The sequence below is a fragment of the Diorhabda carinulata genome, chromosome X (assembly GCF_026250575.1).
Source record: "Diorhabda carinulata isolate Delta chromosome X, icDioCari1.1, whole genome shotgun sequence".
Taxonomy (NCBI): domain Eukaryota; kingdom Metazoa; phylum Arthropoda; class Insecta; order Coleoptera; family Chrysomelidae; genus Diorhabda; species Diorhabda carinulata.
The window spans coordinates 43,888,580-43,913,771 of NC_079472.1; the positions used below are offsets into that span (position 1 = coordinate 43,888,580).

The 25,192-nt window shown below is 35.3% G+C and overlaps 1 protein-coding gene across 1 annotated transcript in view; it reads left to right on the top strand.

Annotated features, from left to right (window-relative positions):
* Positions 1–25,192, top strand: part of LOC130901654 (prolactin-releasing peptide receptor) — a 404,435-nt gene that overhangs the window by 314,611 nt on the left and 64,632 nt on the right. The window contains exon 4 of the mRNA XM_057813176.1: positions 19,518–19,676. Coding sequence (XP_057669159.1) covers positions 19,518–19,676 — 159 coding nt within the window. The remainder of the gene's footprint in view (positions 1–19,517; positions 19,677–25,192) is intronic.

Sequence of the window (25,192 nt, forward strand, 5' to 3'; positions counted from 1 at the left end):
AATTAGGAACGTCAACTCGAAGGTTGGCTCTTCGACTTCGGGTTTCCCACCTGACTATCAAAATAGAAATTATCGAAATAGTTTTAAAATAGTTCATATTTATTGTAATATCTATAAAAACTAATACTTGAAAATATTATGTGTAAGTGTATTTCATACACGAACTATCTATGGTTTTTGAGAAACTGTAAAATATATAGAATATTTATCGTCTCTCTTATTATCAAATCGGTAATTTTGCGTCAATTTCAACTACACTATATAGCAATATTAACGAGGAAAATATGCTCCAGGAATGTTTTTCAAGTAACCGTTGAAATTTTTCCAGTTTTTCCAAGGAATAGCATAAATGACATTTTTCAATAACTTTATTTACAGTGAAAATCTTTGCCGCTCTTACGCCCCATTTATATTACCACATTATGTATCATTTTATACCTACTGAGTTGAAATCATTCATGATTTTGATAGATAAAAATAAGAAATGCGAAATACAGACTTTCATTCATCGTTTATTTGCATGTATTTGCAGTAAAGATAAAGTATTATTCTTTTGTTATAAAATGTGTTTTATTAATTTTGTATTTTTAGCTCCGTTACAATAATCAGTGTACTTATAATTTGCTTTTTGTTTGGTATCGGAAGATTAGTATAATTTCCGAGTAACACAGGATATAAATGATCTGTTATCGTACTATTTTCATTAAGAATATTTCAAGTAATATGGCTATCTAAGCATGAACAGCAATATAGGACAATAATAATTGTGGAATAATCTGTACTTATTGGTGACATTGTGAATAGTTTGCATAGAATACGTAACGGTCTAAATCATCTGGTTCAATAACGAATAAATACAATTGAGCACCCAAAATATGCAAATAAGCGTAACTTTTAATTCAACCCGATTATAGTTATAGGTAGGAAGTGAAGTATATAGTGGGGACAACTTAATCGAACACAAAATGAAGTGCAGAAGGAGAAGTGAGAAGTATATAACCTCAATTTGTTGCGTACCAACATAGAATAGTGTATGTTTTACTCTAAAATCAACATTTATTCTGGGCACATACAAAATATTTTCATTTTAAATGAAATATAACTAAATGAAAATAAAGACATTGATCATTGATTGAAATTCATTCAAAATATTTTCGGGTTTCTGATTCAGCTTATTCACATATCAGAAATCATCTACGTGTCATAAGTTTGAATACCTATCTGCAAAAAAAATGACAATTAAATATCTAATATCCATAATATTGCTACGCCTAGCGAGGGGGTGATTTTACTAACTTCGAAACATTTTTATAGAGGCTGCCGTTTGATAATTTGAAAATATTTAATTAATAAAATATAAAAATTACGATTATCGCAATTGCCAGCTGGAGTATGGGCGTTTTCATAATATTACACGGGTCAATAAAATTAACCGAATATCGTTTCACGGGGGCTTTTGGGCATGTTGAGAATAATTCTGCAATTGAAATTTAGTGGGGGTATCCGGAGGTGGTTCCAGGGTGGTGCCCGAGGGTGGATTACGGAAATATTATACGAGTCAAATAAGTCCTTGAGGTAAATAAAAACAATCATTCAGGTAATCTCCCTAACGACCAAATATATATCAACCATTCACTGTTAATAAACCTATTCACTTTGAATAAGCGATTGTTTTGAATGAATTTCCTGGTAAAGTTGTTCAATACTATTTTTTCAATATTAGTAGAATCCCGTATTTAGGCATTTTTAGCATTTTATCTCCATGTAAACATTTAGTAATACTTTTATCAATACTCAAACTTTCCTTTTTGTTCTTCAGAGTACCAATGCATGTTAAGCCCCTTTGTCTCATGGCTTGAACCAACTCAATCAAAGTGAAGCAATTGTCAAAAGTCACTGATCTATTTGTACCATAAAGTGGTTTTGAAATACGTAATACGGCCTGTGTAGGTTTATTGAATCTCTGTTCATCATCTGATAGTCCGATTCCATCCGAGTTCCTACCCGTATAAATGTAAGCATTTTAGAAGATAATTAGTTCTGGCATCAGAGCAGCACATAATCTTTATCCCATATTTCACGGGTTTATTTGGGATATACATCTTAAAACTGCACCGACTTCTGAACCCCACAAGCATTTCATCAGCATTTGCCTATGGTATAGGAAGTCTGACATTTTTTGATAAAAACATCAAAAATCTCTGACACTGGAGTGGTCGAGATTACTGATTTCCTGATATCCCTGGTTTCAGGGTTTTCAAACCTCAAACACGTTAATAAAAAAGCAAATCTTTCTTTTAACATAATGGATCTTATGATCCATTAGTGGCAAATATTGTGTTTAGGTTTTCATCATTAGATTTGAACACCGATGTAAATGCTAAAAATCCCATAAAAGCATAAAATTCATTCATGTCAAGATCCCTAAGCGTTGCTGAATTTTGTTTTTTATATTTAGCTCTTTCTCTTCCTATTCTTATATTCGTCCATTTTAGAACAATTTCACACATATTGTCACAAAATAACAGCTTCCAAACTTTGAAAGGATTAATTGGATCTCCATCAATATTTTTCGCTGCCTCACGTAAACCAGGTAACTGTAGAACCATATTGAGTTGTGGTTGTCGTCCTCGATTGGAAGTTGCGGGTTCTTTGGATCATTTGAACCTGTTTTTTCCATGATAATAATTTGACTATTGTGCAGGTACATTTTCGTCCCCTAAATTTTCTTCACTGCCACTTCTTTTGTTCTCATGCTCTTCAGAAACCAAGTTCTCATCACCTGTAACAAAACAAATTTTCGTAATATTTAGAAATATTCACACTCGGATTCTGTGTCATAATAACTGTCAATAGCAAAATTCTCATCACACTCTAACTCTATGTCGCTATTATCACAGCCAATCTATTCACAACACTTTAGAAGGACGTCCTAATAATTTGTGTCTACATATTTCACCCGCTTTGAGCCACTGGGTCCTTCATTCATTGTTCACAAATATAGGCAAAAACTAGCGTTAACACTATAATCCCGTCTAGCAGACGGCACCGACGCTTAGAATTCAAATATCTCAAGAACGATACAATTTCTCAAAGTGTGCTACCAGCCTCCTATCTGTACCGATGTATACTGAAATGACATGATCGGCCGACGTTGGGAGGCGTGGGAATGTGGAGATATTTTAGACTCAATCTCTCGATACCGTCTGTGAGACGGTGTGTTAATATTTAAGGGTTTTATTTCGTCTTAATAATAAAATTATATTATAGTATATCACTTCACCAAAATTGATAGAAATAATAGAATGTAAAAATAGTAGATATTATTTATAAAATTGTGAATAATTTTGACGAAGAATCACTATTCGGTTCGTTTGGACGAAATTATTCATACTCACAGTGCTACAACCTTCTACCTCTTCAAACTTAAGATTTCTTGAAGAGCTTTCCCAATCAAAATCATCTCCACTTTCCGTAAAATACCTTTCGGAATCAGTGTCGTCAGTATAACTTTCCCTACTTGAATCATCATCATTGAAGTTGACGATTACCTGATCAAGAAGTGGTTCTTTCTCCATATATTCTTTCCCAAACTTTTAAGCATGATCGCAACGTGATTTCCAGTCATCGACTGAAAAGTTATTGGAAAAATCGTCGCAGTATTGGATAACCTCATCAAATTTGAATGAAAAATTTTTATCTGCTATATACTGTTTCATTGCGCCCCAAACTAATTCTATTGGATTGAGTTCAGGGTGATATAAGGGTAATCTTAAAATGTAGAAACCGGTTGATAAAAATACATCTTCAATTTTGTATCTTGTGTAATTTAGTTTGTGAATTTTAATTACTTCATACAATGGAGGCTTCAGCAAGCAATCGTCAAATGAAATATTCCGTTTCTTCAAACAGTCTTGCATGAGCGCTTTTCTTGTTGTTGAGGTTGGCATTGGTTACAATAGTTTATTGTCATATGAGACATTATCGATAACCACTACACTTTTTGATAATAGATTTGGTATCAGCTTTTCTTTTATCCATTGCTCATAATCATCTTAATTCATTTCGTCGTGATTTGTTTACTTGTTGGTTTCTTCATTACCAAACAGCTTTTATCGCTCCATCCTTTCTATAAGTCTTATCCATGTATATGATGGGTCTATTTTGCTCTCTGTAATATGTTATTTTTCTCAAAAATTCTCATCTGACTGAGTGACATTCAACTAAAATTGTTCGATCTTTCCTCACTCTTTTCCAATGATATCCTAATTGGTGAATATTTTTTTCTTCTGTACACGTTTTTAGGAGTTGGTACGGTTTTTTCAGTTATGTGATAATTAAGAATCGTTTGTCTTAGCCGAGTTTTTTCCAAGCGTTCCAGTGATATTTTGGTTTTCCTGTCAGGTCTTTTCTTTTGTGGGACAGGAAATAAATTTACTTTTCTATGATCAACCATTTTACTTTCTTTAGATATACGAAGTACGGCTTATATCTAAAGCAGCTACAACACGTTCAATAACCTTAAATATGAACATAATGAATTAATACTTTTCCGCAGTTTTCTGTGTTTAAAGACTTGACAATAGACAACAAAATTTTGATGTTTTTGTGAAACTTTTTGAATGCTTGCAAAAAAATAGTTTCAATAAGGATTTAGATACATTCGCCTTAAGCACTAAGTCTTAAATAGGATAAGCAGTTTCAAAATTAAATACATTTATACTTTATCTCTACACGATCCTTTTTTCAAAGTTATTTGCATCACCAGGAGTTGTTATAAAAATTGTTATAAATAGAAATAAATGGAAAATAGTCTAATCTAATTTTTATGACAACTCCTAACGATACAAAAATTACATTATTAAAACATACCTTAAAAAGAGATATAACCACTTCCTGTTCGCTTCCTCTTTCATGAATTTTAGGTGTTACTTACTAGTTCCCGACTCTGACCAGACAAAACTTCATTTTTTAATTTACGTCTAGAGTCCATGTTGTATAAAATGTATAAGAGTACAACAAAAATGAATACTTGAATTGGAATCGCATACATTTCCACTCTCTTTGTAAAATAATCTATCACAACCAGGATGTATTTACCACTACTATCTGTCGTCGGAAATAATCCAGCGATATCTAAAGCAATCCTTCCGAAAAAGCATCCAACTGTTTCATGGGTGCCTTACTCTTACGATGTGGTCCATCACCTGTAGCGCAAGTCGTACATTTCATTGACCAGTCCCTCACATCGGCGGAGTTGTTTATTCATTAAAACCGTTCAGGCACCCGTTGAAGAGTTTTCTTGACTCCCAGTACATCGGGTAATCTCGTTCTTGGACTGACTAGCTGTCATCTCTTCTTGGAATCATCATCATTCTTTTTGAAAGGCCTTCTTCCAGGACGAGGGATTCCCACTGAGCCTAATATGCTTTAAGTGCCGGTGGAAATCTTGACATTCTTCATTGATCACTGTATTCCTTAAAACTACGAATATTGTGGATTCAGGTTTTACAGTGAGAGCAGTGTGCTGGGCACGTGCGTCTAGATAGAGAATCGGCATTTCGATGGCTGACGACACCGGCTTGATGTTGAATATCGATGTTGTATTCTCGAGGCGTTCAATCCATCTAGCAATCTGGCCCTCGGGATTCTTGAGCTGCATCAATCACTTGAGTGCTACATAGTCAGTCCAGATAAGGAACTTTCTTTCATAAAGTTACTGGTAGAAGTGCTCCACGAAATTTACGAACTAAAGTGTCTAGTGTATCGTCAATCTGGAGTAGAGGAATGCTGTCTTCATTCGTGATGTTGTTTAACTGGCGAAGTCCACGCAGAATCTCGTTGTTCCATCCTTTTTCTTTACGAGTACTACTGGAGACACCCATGGACTAGTAGATTATATTACTCTCTTCTCTTCCATTTCTCTAATTATTCTTCCAGCTTCCTCTCTCTTTACTCTTGAAAGTCTGTGAGTTGATTAGGTACCAATCAAGTACCTAATACCTTAGCCAATCGGCTTGACATCATCAATGCAGCTTTTGTGTTTGACGGCTGATGTTTTACCAGTTTTCTATCCTTTTGATACAAATAATTCTCCTTATCTCAACTCGATACAAGGATTGACCAGATACTGATATTATCTGTTCGAATCGGTTGTCGTCGTTTATTGAACTATATACGTTACTGGTACGCAGGATCCCACCCTGCTTTCCCTCTTAATAGTAATCGGGTGATCGTATACATTTATAACACAAAAGTCATTATTGACTGGATTTTGAAGAAATTGTTACTGATTACTTACAAAACAATATATCAAAGATCTTTGAATACAAATAACGTTTTTTTAGAGTTATAAAATAATAATTATAATATCACAACAATAAACTTTTCAATGCACAGTTATATCTGAAAGTTATATTGATTCACTGCTCGTTGATATACTCTCATCAGATGACGTAGATGAGGATAAGTTGTCCAGGTCAAATTGAAGTGAATCCAAAGAATATTCGTCGATGAGTTGAAAGATCAACATTAGAATTAGCCCTACTATTTTACCGCGTGTGATTCAATCTATTTTTTCTCATTACTTTATGGGTAGCCTCCAAAGCCTCCTCAGAGAGCATTACAATTGGAATAATATGGAAGAAATTTATCACTTCACAACTAAGAAATAAAACTTTATGCACACTAGATGGTATATAATACCAATCGTAGTTCTCAAAATATCATGTTAATGTGTTCTTTAATAAAACTCCAAATGTGTCAAAATTAACGCACTTATCACAGGAAAAAGTTCTCAAAATCACATGAAAATTAATTATCAGCTCTTCGTTTAAACCAGTAATTTCAGCGCTGACTTTCGAATTGGAAAAGAATGTTCTGGCTGTATATCCATCATTTGACGATCCAAACCCAGGTTTTGGTTTGTCTGCAGTAAGGGATACGCGCGATTTGACGCTTGAATTTTTTTTGTTTTTTTCGTAAATGTCTTTCAAATCCTCACCCTTAACTTGCCATTTTTTAAAAGGAAGTCTATAGGAAATATGGAGTAGACATTCAAAAAACCGAATCCAACAATGGTGTGAGGACAAGCCAAAATGGTACTGGTCTACGTCAGGAATTCTTTCAAATACTTTTTTCGTATTCATCTCCTTCAGAATGGCTTTACATATGTAGCAATTTGAACTTGATTGGTTTCTGATAATATGTTGAACACTTTACCATCTAACATTGGATTGGAAAAAGTGGAATTTCAAAGTAATATTCCTCATACTATCGCAATAGCTTGTATTAAATTGGTAAGGAGAGAGCGTTCGAATTTCTGTTTATAATTGAGCCTCTTGTTCTCTGATTAGGGCTTCATTCTCTTTCACAAATAAAAATTTGATAGGCCTGCAAAAAAGGGTTGATGATGGATGGGAGTTAACTCACAAATCTCTGTTCCCACCTACCAGTTTAAGAGGAACAAACGCCACTATAAATAAAAACTCGTCATTGGCTAAACCTTCAGTAAATGGGAGTTTTTACGTGTTGTGGCTAGAACTGCCATCAAACCCCCATTAACAAATTAAAGTTAAGTCGGTATATTAATTCAAATCGGCAATTTTTATTATACTTTTGCACGTCTTGTTTAAAAGATCTTGCAATGTGACCTGTGCAGAGTTATCTGTTGCTGATACAATAAGCAAAAACGATTTTTTCATCTGACGAAGAGCTTTAACATTTGGAAGCTGGTTGGCCAACGAACTAAACTACCGAAGAATTCGATATTTTCCTTAAGATAAATCTAAATCTAATATTAATGAAAATATTTAATGTGGCGAGATCCTTGACTGACAATCAACAGCGGTTGATATGTTTTCACTTCTTCTTGTTAGCTCAGCGGCGAATGCTAATTCAGTGGAAGGTCTTGAGAGTAGATCTTTTACTCTTCTAGTTTTATCTTTTTTGAGACGCTTCCTCGAAATGTACATGAGGCCTTCCCAAGCTTGAAGAAGGATTTTCATAAGTAATGTTGAATCCCCTATTCATAAGTATGCTTGCTAGCTCTGCGGTCTTAAATAAATCATTATATATATATTATAGTGACGTTTTAAGTTTTTCCGCTGACGAGCACACGATTGCCATTTTCTTGTTATCGCCCAGACATAAATTTTTGTCGTTTTTTGAATAGCCTTATGTATAGAATCTGAAGGTGCAGAAAGGTGCAAACGATCCACGATAGCAGCGTAAACATCAGAAACTCTGTCTGGTCCTTTGGAATTTATCCAAGTTTCCAGAACATTAATGTGTTTCAGGTCTATGATGTTTTCTGAAAGAAATAAGTATAAAACCATTCAAAGCAGGTATGATTTATATATTCATGATTTATATTTGTTACTCAATCAGATATTTCAAGAACTAAGAATGTTTTGGGTCGAAATTGAAATATGTCGATTTGAAGTTTTTCTTAAATATCATAAAGATATCAACGAAAAAGTTGTTCAGAAATATTAATGTAAAATAGTTTTTACTTACCTCCTTCGATGCCTGCCATACGAAAAATTCAAGTGACGTTGATCTGTACTTAACATTAAATAAGGGCCCACTAAATTGAAATTGTTTTGCGATCTGATGCTTGTTTTTAAACTATGGGATAAAAAGCTAGAATTCCGTATCATTGAGGTTACTATGAAAGAATTACTAAAAAAAAACATGTTGGAAAAAACAATCGCATTTGCAACTTTTGCCCACAGGCTGCCGCAGTGTGCGATGTAACTGATGCTTTTCCAATTAGTACTCCTTTGTCAACCTCTCAGTCGTGGTTCCATGGCTCCATCATAACTGGTGTACCTTCTTCTATGACCCCCAATACCCGCGCTACTATCATAACACCGTTACACCGTGTTACCCTTAGATGAATGATTCCGTTTCTGATGTCCAATTGAAAACCATGAAGATTCATTACGTCCATTACTAGAATCACGTCTTCTTCAATGTCAGCTACGTTTACCTTATGTTGAAACTTTTCTGGACCAATTGCTAATTGGATTTGTATTTGTCGCGAACGTTGGCACTCTTAAATGTGGCTGTCCGTAGTCGAATCCTGGTTGATAGTAGCTTTTCCTTGGAGCTTATCAGATCGGGTCTTATGATGGTTCTAGTTGCTCCAGTATCTATCAGTTGCCCGCTATAATAAAAAGTTCTAAGGTGCTTCCGCAATTTATAAAGAATATGAAAGACGCCACCCGAAAAGCGCCGTGCTAATTCCCCGAAGTTTTTAATTTCCATAGTTCCAACAATATCTCAGGAAATTCAATTGTCCGTCGATCAGACAGGGGGTATGACACTGCATTTTCGATGCAGTTTCCTCAAAGTATAAGATGATACCATCGAATGAGGTTATAGAGGAATTATTATAATAGCGAACCTCAAAACAACTGAATTGGGACTTACTTGAGACCCATTAGATTGAGTTTGAATAGTGGGAAGTACAATTTTACTAGGGCCATTCTCGTTTAGCTGTGGTGGAGTGTCTACTATATTTTTTAATGTCAAATATAACAGGTTAAAAATTTTGTCTGTGATATTCATCAACAAATATGTGTATAAATGAATAACGTAATGCGTGTAGAATCATTCAAGAAATGGTGCGTTGAGCTTATAAATAGCCGAATTAACATTACGTTCAAAACTTTGGGTCTGAATAATGTGACTGATTGAAAAGTGACTGAACGTGATAAAAAAATTGAAGAACAGCTGTTCCGCATTAATGAAACTCAACCTTAATTATCTACAAGTATCAAGTCCTTTGAATTTGAAATTTACAAACATATGGTATTACTAGTTACTACAAATTATGTGCTAAAAAGATAATGCAATACACTAAAAATATTGCGCTAGGAGACCTCAAAATGTATCACAGATTTCCATAAAGGTGAGCAAATGGGGACACCTAATATTCATAATTGGTGACAAGACTTGGGTGAAGCACAAGTATTCTTAACAACAAAACGAAATGTTTGCTATGAAAAAAACTTATGGTGATTGTTAGTTGGATAAGTATACCCACGATAGATTATCTTAACACGATAAATTCTGGGCCGTAGATCGAAGTACGAACGATCGAAGTTCCTCACCGAAAAATGAAATTCAAGTGCTTTCTTATGTCATTTCGATATCCATATTCCTATGGATTAAAATGCGTTTTCCTGATAATCACACTGTATCTAATCAATATCTGCTCTCATTTACATTGTTTCAGCAGTTAATTCATCTTACACTTGTGATTTTGTTTTGAGGTTTCAGTTTGACTATCTGATTAAAACTATTCCATTAGTAATTTTTCATTGATACTTTGGCTTGTGTTTTACTTTTAATGAATGATATATACATGAATTTAAATGCAGAGAAACACAAATTATTTTCAACATAAATGAAAATATGTATATCATCAAGTGACTAAATTTATAAACACAAAAGTGAGGATTCAATGATTATCAAGATATTAATATTAATATACTCTACAGACCATGGCCTAGGGTAATAATGGCAATATTACTTAGTTTTATATATTAAATATATCAAAGTCCTTTATTCTGCATTTTCCACACAATATTCCTGCATTCCTCCCTGTTCACAGCTTTTTCTCTCCAATTCTAAACATTATTATTTTTTAGGTTCTCCATTACAGTCATACCATCTCTTCCTTGGTCGCCCCTTTCTCTTTTTCCATATTGGTCTTCTTTGCCGTACTAATTTTGGCATCCGTCCTCTTTGTAGTCTCTCAACATGTCCTAACCTCCTCACTCTCTGACCCTTAATTATCGAGCTTATTGTAGCATCTCCATAGGGTTCCTCCAATTCTTTATTAGTTCTTCTCCTCCAACCCTCTTCTGTGTGTACTCCACCGTAGATTTCTCTTAGTATCCTTCTCTCCCATCTTCTCAACATATCTTCATCTGCCTTTTTTAAGTCTGTCTCACATGTATATGTTGCGGAGTCACGTATTTTGACTTCATCAATGATCTAATACTTCCGTGTTTCTTTAGTTATTCTGACATTCAGTTCTAATCTAAGTTGAGAGCTCTTTCGGAATTGTACTCTGTGTGTGGTTGTCCTAAAGGATGAGTAATCTTCTGTTTCTCTCTGTGTATCCCACATGATCATATATTTTATCTTCTCTCGATTTACTTCTAGTCACCGGTGAAAGCTAGACATTGGCATTCGTTATTGAAGATTGTCTCATCGTTTTTAGTTTTGAATTTTGGTTAATTCCTTCTAAAACCATATTAAATAATACAGTGGAGAGTGGGTCACCTCGTCGAAGATCTTTATTGACATGAAATTTTTCAGACTTATACCCTTTCCATATCACTCCATTTTTTGTTTTATCTAAGGTAAGTCTAACTAATCTAATTATTTTTGCCGGTACTCCTAATTTGCTTAGTGCTGCGTACATGTCGTTCTTATTTATTCGGTCAAATGCCTGCTTTAAATCTATAAACAAGAAATAAAGTGGTATCTTGTATTCATAACAGGTGGTTTTTAATTATTTTAGGGAGAAAATCCGGTCCGTTGTTGACCTGTTAGCTCTAAAGCCTCCTTTATATTCCTTTATAGTCTTCGCAAAGCAGTTTATCACCTTTTTTTGGAATCAGACATATTAGTGCTTTCCTCTATTCTCGGGGCATGCTCTCTTCTTCCCATATTATTTGGATTAATTCGTATAACTCTCTCTGCAGCTTTTCTCCTCCATATCTCAACATTTCAGCTGTAATTTCCGTGTGCCTTTATATATGGACAAAGACTGATAAAATTCGCTTGTGGAGAGGATATGGTAATAAGAAGTATACAGTTACTACCATATCTGTTTCACAAGCGAAGTTTATCAGTCTTTGTTCGTTGTCATTTGTTTCTTGGTTCTTACTTGTTTACTTATTACTGGGAAGTATATATTTCCTTTTTCGATCTTTGCATTTCCGTCTCCTATTACTATTTTGATATCGTGTTTAGGTGAATTTTCATATTCGTAGCCCAGCTGTTCATAGAACTCATCCTTTACTTCTTCTTCTTTTTCTTCGGAAGGAGCATGTATATTAATAATGCTTATATTTCTATTCTTTCCTTTGAGTCTCAGGGTGCAGAGTCTTTCAGAAATCGATTTAAACGCTGATATATATTTTTTCCATTTGTAAATTAGAATAAAGCCTGTCCCCAGCATTCTGTCTCTACATCCACTTTTACAAAAAACTACAACATCCATTTCTGATATTTCCGATCCTAATTGTTTTGTTTCCTGCAAAGCTATAATATCTGCGTTATATCTTTTTATATCTATCATCAGTATCTTCATTCCTACTTCATAGAAAGGGCCTCTCACATTCCATGAGTTCATATTAAACATGTCATGGCTTTTGTTTTGCTTTTTATTTTAGAATTTTTATTTTTTTTCTTATTACTTTCAAAATTTGTATTATATTCGTTGTTTCTTGCCTTTTCCGTTGCCAGGTCGCATCTTATATTTTCTTCCGTCCTTAAATGCGTCATCAGTTTTTTGCTTTTTCCAACATTCCGTTGTTTTTATTCTTTTTCCATTCCTCGTTTTCTATTATAAGAATGCTGAAATTCATTTCTACCATCTTTCCTACGCTTCTTTATTCTTTATTTAATTTTCCTTTCCATTTTTTTCCTGTGTCGTTAATTCATGGTTGATGAAAACCATGTTCTCTTGTATACTCTTTAATTGTTCTGCATATGCTCTTTTTCTTCTCTTTTCTCTAACCTCAATGAACAGACTTTATTTCCAAGCATATGGGCTGCTTCAGCTTTTACTTTAACACCCAGCTGCTCTTATATGAAATTTCCCATACTTTGCTTTAATTCACTTGTGCTACTAGTATCAATTGGGAGCCCGGTCATTACTATGTTATTTTGTTTTCTCTTCTGCTCTAACCTTTGTTTTTTGACATTATATATTTCTGTTTTTATAATTCTAAAGATATATTTCAATACAAATAAAAGTAATTACTATAGATCGAAACTTTTACGCGTATCCAACCATAAATATTTATTAATAAAACATATACTAGGAAGAAATTCACTTCATTGTAATTCTATATGCATTAAATTATAGTGTATGATATACCTACGTGGATGAATAATTTTCCAGGATAAATAATTTATGGTGCACGATATGGTGCACGTGTAATGATTTCGTTTATTGCACATCTGGACGTCATTTTAACCAGTAAAGAATCACTTTCTATATTATTATTTCAAATTACTTTTGAAGAAACGTTCTCGAAAACGAAATATAAGTTACAGCTCTCCAGTAAAAAATCTACTTAGAATATTATGTTCATTGTATTGAAATTGTAAATAGATAATAAGTTTATTCTCATCCGAGAGAATATTTCGATAGTGAATTTTGGTACGCCTACTGGTTTTTTGAACTTTCAAAAATTATTTGTTCCCCCAAATGGCTGTCTACTATTAATTTTCATGAAAAGAATATATTATATAACTTAATAAATGTCATGGAATAATTAACATACAAAAAAGTAATAATCGAATGTTCTCGACATCATGTTTTAAATTAAGGTTATAGTTTCTGAAAAGTCCGTTCGTACAAATGAATGAGTGCACATAATTTTTATAGGTATTACCTTTAACAGGTTGGAACATGACTTTATTGTTGACTTCTAGGATCAAAATTATTAAACGTACCTATAGCTCAGTCAAGTTAAGGAAAAGAGAGACCCAAAAAGAAAAAGTGCGGGACAAAATATTTTTTTGTCTTAACATATAGTACTATGCCCTGAGTATGCTTTTAATTACCCCAAAGTTTCCCCGTTTCACATCTTGGAAAATTTCGACCTTGAAGTTGGAAAACCTACGTTTGCGTTTGATGTGTCACATCTCTGGAACCGTACGTCCAAATTAGATGTTTTGAAGCTTATTTCATTCCTTAAATTATGCTCTTTGAAAAGTGTCCATGACATTTTTCTCTTAAACCTACGGTTTTGGCGGAAGACTTCATTTTCCACCAAAAAACGTGATTTTTTAAACTTGGATTTTGATTCAACATTAAATATTTCGAAAACCAATTAAAAATAAAAAAAATCACCCATAATAAAACATTTAACAAATTTATTAAGCTGTCCAAAAATATATAGGTTTACAACATTTGACGTACTGGAGGTGGTGTAGCGCTTGGTCAAAGCGGGGCCGAGCGCGACCATGGTCCATAGACAGGTATAGAACTCGGTTCCTTAGTATGTATTTTTCATAAGATTCTTAATAATTTATTTATTTATTGTTTATATATATACATTTTTTTTCTTTTAGAATGTATACATATTTTCGTTTTAGGAGTGTCGATTTATTATTTAAAAACGCCATATACAAAAATTCAGCTTATTAAAATGCTTATTAAATAATACAAGAATGGTTAAAAAATGTTGCTTTATGTGCTTTTTTGATAAAAAATAAAAATCTAACAATTCTCCATCGCTATCATCTGTACTATAATTAGCTTCACTAGCAATTGTGTTTGCACATAGCTCTCCGATGCATTCTCCACACATCACAGTGCACTTTACACCGTTTCGTCGACAGGAACACAGAGATCCACATCCTAAAACAGTAGTAGTAAAATTACGATCACAATACTAGTTTTGCTATGGTTTGCATCATTTGTATTGGCACAGACCTGTTTTTGGTTTGGTTTGGTTTGGTTTTCGGAAAGTTTGTCTGAATCGGTTAATTTATTCCAGTTTTGGGGAGATACAATCCATCTTTTTCCGATTTATACCATCCCCAGCTTTCTGGATTAGGAGATTTTCCAAGCCATTGTTGGATTTGCAAAAATGCTCTAAGGATATGTATCCTACAAGCCGATTCTGTTGGTGGAGGACTAGCTATATCAAACGAAGTAGATTTTGTCATGCGAGCTATTTTTTTTCTATATATCTCATACCTAAAATTATAGATAATTTCAGAATTCAAAATAAATAACGCACTTATGGGCAAAAAAGAAAAGTATGTAATATTTTAATTACTCACCGCATATCGTTTAATGTAGTGGACTTTCCTCCATAGAGTGCCATTATAATTTTCGCACCTTCCTTGGTAACGTTTTCTTCGTTTTCCTCTTCGTAAAAGTATTTTAAAGAGTTTTCAAAAAAATTCTGTTTTTCGAAGGTCTTACATGCAGATTTTTTTCCAATTTTATAAAATGTGGATGTTGTGTCGCATCCTGTGAGAGCATGGAATCCCGAAATACTGGAAGTAACGCGTGCTCCCAAATCATTTGCTAATTTACAAACATTGGTGTACCGGTTTGCCGATCCACTCTTCCCTGGTCTCAACATCCACAAATCAGTGTCATATCGGCTGACGTAATGTAAGGATATGACCATTACATCAGTGTCTTCAGATATTACCAGATTTTTGACCAGTGAGAGCAGTTTTTACTAGTAATAAGTCGGCGTCACCGTCTGCTTGCTTACATACAACACCGTTTCGTACAACACCGATAAATGAATTTTTCTTTATTTTTAGAATTAAGTAAAAATTCGGCTTGTCTAATAGGCACCTCATAACTAAAAATTATGTCACTTGCCACAGACCTGGCCATTCCTCTGCATCGTTGCGACAGTGACTTGGTTGTAATATTTCCGTAGCCATCAAATATCACAACAACTTTTTCGCCGTAGTATTTCTTCAGGTATTGTAAGTACTGCTGAAATAAGTGACGATGGAGAAGTAAACCTCCGTCAATGTGAAAATGGTAATGTGTTGAACTGGATGGCAATATTGAGACAGGACATAAAATTTTATCAAATACAGCCATAATTTCGGATTTCATAGAAGAAACAAGGAAAACTCGTAATAAAAACATGATTTTACATCGTTTTAGTCTGTAACGGTAACCATTAATCGGTTGAAAAGATGGACTGAGTTTTCGCCGAGTATAGGCCCATGTTTCGTAACTGACTTTAAGCTATTTAGTATGTTGACGGTCTGATTTTGAATCATCTTTGGGGTAATCTCGAAGAAATCTTCTAAAGCAACTGTGGTGGTATCTGGCTTCCACGGCAATTAAATCTCTAATGTTAGCAGTCCTTGTGGAGACTTTCAAAGACCTTTCATCGTTCGGCACTAAGCAAAATTTTTTGACAGTCTATTTAAATTCGATGGTAGAAACTAAGCTCCATGAACTGAAGGTTTTCTTTTTTTAATTGCAGCTCTCGAGGTTGAAGTACAACGTCAGCACAAAAGAGGCACTGTGTTTTAAAGTCAAAATCTTTATGAGCACTTCTTAACATTACAACACTAGAAGGGACAGGGGAATTGTCTAAAGATCGTTTTTTTATTTCTGGAATACTACTTCTACGTGTGTAGTTTTTTTGGCTTTTGTGGCTTGAAATCCCCACTTATCAGATGGTCTTTGAAATCCTTTTTGCGTCAGAAAATGGGAAATATCACTCTCCAAAACGTTTTTTTGTAAATAATACACGCATCCATGATGAACGGAGTGCAAGCACAAACTAAACTGAACTGAACTCATTTCTGTAGGACTAACATTAGAAATAATTCTCCGAATCTCTAATATAACGATTTGGGCAGAATAGAAAGAGTAACGATTTATTAAGAAATTCTTCAGACTCATAATTTCCAATTCATTCGTGGAATTTTCTTAAATAAACATTGTTTAATTATTGTACAATAGTAACATTTAAGGTACAAAACTAATTATTATTATAAATAAATTTTATTAATTATTATTATAAATCACAAACCCAAATACTTGTTAATCAAATGAAGAAATGAATGTACTTAATGTTATTATAATTCTCAAAATTATTTCACAATACTTTAATTTTTCTTGCCTTCATCAGTACGTCAAATGTTGTAAACCTATATATTTTTGGAAAGCTTAATGAATTTGCTTAATGTTTTACTCTGGGTAATTTTTATTATTTTTAATTGGTTTTCGAAATATTTAATGTTGAATCAAAATTCAAGTTTAAAAATCACGTTTTTTGGTGGAAAATCAAGTTTTCCGCCAAAACCGTAGGTCTAAGAGAAAAATGTCATAGATACTTTTCAAAGAGCATAATCTAAGGAATGAAATAAGCTTTAAAATATCTAATTTGGACGGTTCCAGAGATGTGACGCGTCAAACGCAAACGTAGGTTTTCCAACTTCAAAGTCGAAATTTTCCAAGATGTGAAACGGGGAAACTTTGGGGAAATTAAGGGCATACTCAGGGCATATAGTACTATATGTTAAGACAAAAAAATCTTTTGTCCCGCACTTTTTCTCCTCATGTACTAACTTGACTGAGCTACTATACGAGTATATCCACTTGATAAACTCGATTAACGAAATTTGGATTCATTTTGGTGGAAAACATTATTCAGAAAATGATCTCTGTGCGAATATTAGAAATGCATCAGAAGCAATTAAATATGATAGCTATTTTGAAAAATCATATACGCCATTCAATTGTCTTGCAAGCGAATCTTGGGAGTTATCGAAAATCGTAACTGTTTAAATATTTTTGAAAAAGGCATTTTTCTGTAAAAAAATACAGTTTAGAGCCTATACTTTGAATGAGACTTTGACGCTTATCATTCAAGGTGAATTTCAAAGATTCTCCTGGATTTGTCCAGATTTCTTAGAATATAATCAAGTACAATTTCATATCATGAAAATTAGAAAGAAGCGAAACCAATGATAAATTGTTTATACCTATAACCTTTTATTCTGTGCCATTTCACTTCAAAACTTTCTTGTTATGATGATCTCAGATTTATTTTGGTGTATCCCAATATATCCTTGAATTTCAAAGTTTGATAACTTTTAATGAAGTTTCTATGGAAAGACTTGATTTGAATAACCAATAACACACAACAAAATATATGTTACATTTTAAATAACGATCAAAATTATCATTTAAATGAATTGTCACGGTGAGGAATGTATATTGGTCGGTTTCGTGATGAATCTACCCAACATGATATTAATGAATACATCAATTCAACAATGTGTAATTGCATGAATCGAAGTGATGACGAAGTCCACAGCAAAAGAGAGATGATAACAGAAATAAAAAATATATTGTGTAGGTTTGTGACTACACCGTATCCATTGGAATTTGGAGAAATATTGAAATTTATTTCTAGTGAAACATTTTACAATGTTCAGTTAGAAACCCTGTGAGAATGCATAGGTTATATCTGCTTAGGTCAATGCAATCATCTGATATCAGATATAGACTCCCATTAAAGTGCTCGGCTGAGGTTTTCTCATTTTCTGCAGTTTTGATAATAAGAGGTTTCTCCCCGGGAAACAGAACGGTTCTGGTCCGGAGCAGACAGCCTTTTTTTTCTTCAAATGCCGTCATTTTTATGCAATTTTTCCCTTAAACTTATCAAGCAATGATCCTCTATACTTTCAAGTTCCACCTTTTTGAATATAATCTCACAATGTCATAATTATACAAAAAACGGTCGCAATCTCTTGGTCGCCGATGAATCCGTCCTTGCCTTTTTTTGGATCAGGTTTAGCCTTTGTAATTCCCTGTTTTGACTGTTTTTGTCTTTTAGAAGGTTAGTTGTACATCTGGATATCATCTACATTTATGTCTATATTATTGCAAAAAATTCGACTCATTTCTATCAACCAGCCTCATTAAGGCCTGGGAAACATAAATTCTAATTCAAATTTGTCCAAAGCTAACGCTTTCATAACATAATTTTTCAGTCAGTATGTGGAAATAACTATCATTTGATATGTTAATAGCCCCATATATCTCTCTAATATCAATCGGATGGTCGTCCATTAGCTTTCGGTTAACTATTTCGTTGATGTCACGAGTTGTTTGTCCTTAACGCGCATCTGAAATCCAGCTAATTCGTCCACGTTTGAATTCAGCTTCCCAAGATTTTACGCACGTAAAGGATCATGCTGTCTTCCTATACAGTGTCTAACTTCTCTTTCATTTACGTAGGTATAGTACCTTGACAAATATTTGTTGACAAATCAATGCTCAATTTTTTCACTTTTAAGAAAATATTCAAAATGCCTCACCTAATTCGATTGTAAAACAGAAACCGAGAGTCCAAAATGACAGAAATTTTTGTGTGAATTTCTTAACATATGCGCGAATACCTATAATCCTTAACTCACCTATGTTGATAAGAGCTGAAATATTTAGGATAAGATCGGAAACTTTTCAGATTGATAAATATGAGCATGATCAAAAATAATAAATGAGCGAAATAATATTTGATATTAGATTTATAGAATATATCGTAAGAACCTGAATAAGCTCTTTTATTTTATTAAGATGTTTCCGTGGCTATTATATAAAAGCCTCTAGTTGGTCGTGCTCATAATTCTTGTTACATATCAATTATATATGTATTCTCTGAATAAAACCTGCATTAGCTGAGAATGGTCATTCACTAGGTATATTTTAATAAATATTACTCGAATGTAATTTTCTCTCATTCTAACTGTTCCAGGTACGCCGCTCCATTAACCACAATTTCGTGTTTATTTATCCGTGTATCAAGGGAATTATCTAAACAAAATCCTGCGGCTGCTATCAAATTCGAGGCCAGAGCAAAAGAGAATAAAACAAGGATTCAAGATGGTTCACAAAGTGGTATAGTTGAGGTTCAGTGAGTATCATATTATTATATTAATTGTTAAAGGTTTGAATAGCACAAACATTTATCCAATACATCATAAACATCAAAATAATTTGAGTAAAATCCATAGCTCTATTTTGTAAATTCCTGATAAAACTACAAATAATTCAATTGAATTATTATCAATGGAATATTCATTCAAGAACGATACATATATTCATTGAAAAGTTGTTTACAATCATTTGTATTCATAATAAAATAGTTGCTGACAAAGTGTTTATTAAAATGTCCTTTCTCCATGTAATTCCTCTATCCCTAATCTATCCTAAATTATCATTATTATTATTATTATTATTTTTATTTTTTTTTAAAAAATAACGACTTGTCACACTTCCTCAGCAATTTGCTGGGAAACATTCACCACCTCTGCGTAGTCCTGCTTTGCAGAGGGGCTTGGACGGTTGGAGTGTCCTTCTAGTCGTCTACGGCCCCTTTTGTCACTTATGGCATCGTTCCTGGAACATACTTCATGAGTGACGGGCTATCAGTGGTTTCCTTTTACCCTACGTCTCCCTTCCCCTCTCGGGATTAGGAGTTCGGGTTCCTTTCTCTCTGCTGTTTTTGTCTTTCATCTTTTTCCTTGTTGCTGAGAATACTCTTAGCCATGCTCTGCACCGATTTCCAGTTCTCTGAGCTGTCAAGCATCTTCTCTACAATGTTGTCTGGAGTGAGCTCGCATTCCAGCTGTCTTCAAGTCCTGTCTCTGACCTCTCTCCACTTGTTGCATACGAAGATGGTATGTTCGGCAGTGTCTACGGCGGCACAGTATATACATCTATCCGTGGTGTCTTTTCTGAACCGCTTGGCATAACATCGAAAGACGCCATGTCCTGTTAGGACCTGTGTCAGGTAGTAGCCTAGGACCTCCTACTTTTGGCATAATCCGAGCAAGTTTGGACACCCTTTCTATTGCTTTCTTTGTTACTGTTTCTACATGTTTGCCAAAATTTCTACTTTCGTCAATGGTTATACCTAGGTATCTCAGGTTCTTTGCTGGCTTTATATTGACTCCGTCTACGCTGAAGCTTATTTTCTCCCTCTTTTGTTTACCCTTTAGTAGGATTGCCTCAGTTTTGTGGGGGGCAAGAGCAAGCTTGTTGTCTCTCATCCAGGTATTTATTTTTTTCAGGCACATGTTGGTGTTAGTAACCAATGTCTGTTGGCTTTCTGCTCCGACTATCAGCGCCAGATCATCAGCAAATCCTATTGTTACAGCATTACGAGTTAGTTCTAAGCTCAGCACGCCGTCATATAGTACATTCCATAGAAGTGGGCCTAGGACGGAACCCTGGGGAACACCTGACGTAATATCCACCTCCCTATTCTTTTCTAATTGCAGCTTTCTGTTTCTTAAATAGTTAGAGACAAGGTTTATTAGATATGTCGATATATTCCTTTTTTGTAGCTCTTTGATAATCAGGCTGTGACATGCAGTGTTGAAAGCATTCTTAACGTCAATTGTGACAAGGGTGCAGAATCTACTTTTGAACTCCGTTACAGTATTCAGTGCAGCTTCTACAGCCTGGATCGTGGATTTCCCTTTTTGAAAGCCATACTGACACATGTGCAACCCTCCTCGGTCTTCAAGCTCATCTTGTAGTCTTCCCCGTATGAACGCTTCTAGTAACTTGCTCAAAGAATTTAACAGACAGAGTGGTCTGTAGGAACTAGGTAACTCAGCTGGCTTTCCTGGTTTTAGTATTAAAACCATCTTTGCAACTTTCCATTCATTTGGAAATTCCTGTTTTTGAAGTAGTTTGTTCATCATGCCTAATAACCAATCTGGGGCACAATCTGCTACTATTTTGATAGCCTTAGGGGGAATTTGGTCAATTCCAGGTGATTTTCCACATTTGATACTTTGGGCTACCTTCCTTAGCTCTTCTGCTGTGAAGGGTGGGGCTGGAGCTTCCTTTTCAGGGTATCTCCACTTATCATTTCCGGGTGGAAACAGTACTGCCACGATTTCGGATTTCTTTTCGATGTCAAGCTCATAGGGTTTTAGAGTATTAAGCTTTTTTGCTACTAGCTTATACGCATCTCCCCATATATTATTATCAAGTTCTTTGCATATGTCGTTCCAGTATTTCTTCTTTGATTCCTTAATTAGGCAGCAGAGTTCCCTTCTATTGGTCTTGTACGCCTCTTTCATTGCTTCAATATCGTCTCGATTTGGGTTGTTTCTTCTCGCCGCACGTTGTTGTACCCTTCTTAATCTGTTGCATAGTGACCGTTTTTCAGCAATGTTTTCATTCCACCAATATGATGTTTCAGTCTTTAGAATTCGATTTTGCGTGCTGTTCTTGCTTGCCATCTGTATCAGCTTGGTTACTGTTTCATGACTCATTTCATCTGGAGTAATGGTAAGCAACTCTATGCAGGCTTTAAAGGCGGTCCAATCAATAAGGGGCCTTATTGAAGTTGTTTTGGTCTTCGCTCTATCTACTTTAATTTCGAATGCGATATATCTGTGCTCTGTCAGTGTTTCGGTATCAAGTATCTCCCAGTTGGTTACTCTTTGAGATACACGATTGGTTGCTATGGTGACATCAATAAAGGACTCGCTATCTCCTCGGATAAATGTGGGCTCATTTCCAGTATTCAGAACCACCAAATCGCGAGCGTTGATCCATTCCACCCAGTATTGACCCTTTTCATCGGTTACAGGTGATCCCCACATTGGGGACTTGGCATTTAGGTCTCCCAGAAAAATGGCATCACTGTTGTTCGTTATGTGCTCCATTATACTGTCCACCTCAGTTTTGTAGTCTTCCATGCTGATGTTTGGGGATATATAGCAACATATCAGCTCAAGATCTTTGAGTTTGATAATTACGTGACCATCTCCGACTACGTGGTTTATTACGCTAAGCTTTTTATTCAGAAGTAGGACCCCCTCATTATGCCTGCTGTCCTTGATCCAGTTTGCTTCTTTGGTCCTTTTTTTGTTCGGTTCCCCAGTTACCATAATATCAATACCTTGCTGAACTGCGGTGGCATACGCCATGTCTTGGGCTGTATAGGCACGTCCAACGTTGGCTTGAAGTATTTTAATATTGAACACTAAAGTTTTGACCGCGTGCAGTGCTGAGCCTGCGTCTGGTGTCACTAATTGCTTTTGATTTTTCCTTTACAAGCTTAAGGTAGTAAGGGCAAGCAGTCTGGTCAGCTCTGTGACCGTCTTTTTTGCATGTTAGGCAATAGCTTTTGTTAGTACAGTCTTTGGCCTTGTGGTTATCTTTGCCGCATTTAAGGCACATCTTCGAGATATCGGTTCCTTTGCATTCATTGGTGCGGTGGCCAAACTCCAAACATTTGTAACACCTGGTGATTTTGACCCTTGCTCGGACCTGGCACGGTGCCCACCCTATTCTCACAGTATCCATTTTGAGTAATTCGCTGGCCACTCTTCTTTTGACCGCAAGTGTAGCAGTTTGGTTTCCCCTCTGGTTTGGTCTGCAAGAGAGCACTCGGACGTCATCTTCTTTTGCGTTTGCTACGCTTTTCCTGACATCTTGCTCTATCTGTTTTGCGTTCATATCTCCGTCTATGTCCGAGATATGAATAATGTCTTCATCTCTTTTAATTTCTACCTGGGTATCTTTATCCTTGTCCATTATAGCTTGTCTGAGGGCGGTTACTTGATTTTTTTCTCCAAGTATCTCCATAAGGACATCACCCTTAGCGGTTTTCTTAATGCCTTTTACCTTAACACCCATCTCGTCTATGTTCACACTACTCTTGATCGAACGGAGTATGTCAGCATATTGCTTTCCTTCAGATTTGATTATAATCTTCTCTGTTGTCGTCGCTGGTCCTCCCTTACTTGACTTAGGTGCTAGTCGGCTTGGATCTCTAGGTATAATAACTTGCACTTTGACCCCAGATCCCCTGAAGATACCTTCTGCGCACTTTCTAAGGTAGATTTTATCAATTTTGCCGAAGGCTACTACTTGAATTTCCGTCACTCCATGGTTTTGAACCTCTGCTTGCAGTTTGCCTAGCAACTGATATAGTTGACCCATGTCGTTTTTCCCTTCTGGGTTGACCTTGTACGGCAGCATGTACATGGTTCTTGACCTTGCTCCATTTTTGCTTTTGCTGAGTATGACCTCGGTGTTCGTCCTCACATATTCAATACACCCTTCCTCAAGTTCTTCGCACATAAGGCTTGTTATTTCCGGAAAGTTGCATTTTAGGTCGCTTTCCGTAGTGGTGGTCAAGGTTACATCAGGGTCTGCTACTATTACCAGGTCTCCTCGAAGCTCTCTAAGCGATCCCAGCTCTGTAACAACGGTGCTTTGGTAGCAGCTTTCTGGCCACTCGAGATGTATTACCTCTTCTAGCCCTGTCCATCCTTTTCTTGCTGTTATTTGCGTCTCAACCCTGGTACGTATTTCATTTGTAAGATCGAATAACTTTCGTCTTATGTCGGTTTCATCAGCTTGGACTCCTATACTTTGTCTTGCGTAGCTAGGATTATTGTCCTCTGGTTTAGCTAAATTATTAGCAGTTTTGCTCTTACCTGGCGATGATTGCTCAGTGTTGTTTCGCACCATCTGCGTGTGTCTGATGTTTAAAACATCCATTCTTCTGTTCAGGGTTGCCATTATGCTTACGAGCTCTCTCGTTATTGCCTTGATTTCAGTTTTTGTCTTTGTACTCACTTTGACTTCATTTTTTAATTCGTCGACTTTTTTATTAAGACTACCCAAGGCGGTCATAGCAGCAGTCATCTCTTGGCTAGTATCATCCGGGATATGCTTTCCATGTGAGTCTCGCTTTCGTTTCTTTTTGTCTGGACTAGTATTTTTTGCCAGTCCATCGTGACTGTTGTCGCTACTTGCTTCGTACGCCGTGTTACTGTGGCTCCCAGTCTTGTCATCTTGACGTGTGCCAGAGTTTGTCTCTAGGCTAGCAAAAACATCATCCGTGGCAGAGGCAGTTGAATCTTTGCGATTCATTGGTGGTGTTCTTGCCAATGAGGATCTCCTAACACTAGGGTCTGTAGTAAACATCCAGTGATACCCTGTTGGGGTCATATCTCCTTCATTTTGTCCTTTGTCTTCTAAAGACAATGCAGTTTTTTCGTCGTTTGAACTATAGCTATCCATTTATTTCTTGTCACCAGCGCTTCGTATGTAAGGGGGCGGGTCGAGTTGATTGAGAACGGGTGTACCCTCGGCTGTCGCCTACCCCAAAAGCAGGGCGATGCACTCCCAGCAGACTACAACGCAGAACCAATCCGGGATACAGGAAAATTATTATTATTATTATTATTATTATTATTATTATTATTATTATTATCATTATTATTATTATTATTATTATTATTATTATTATTATTATTATTATTATTATTATTATTATTATTATTATTATTATTATTATTTTTTTTTTTATAACGACTTGTCACACTTCCTCAGCAATTTGCTGGGAAACATTCACCACCTCTGCGGAGTCCTGCTTTGCAGAGAGGCTCGGAC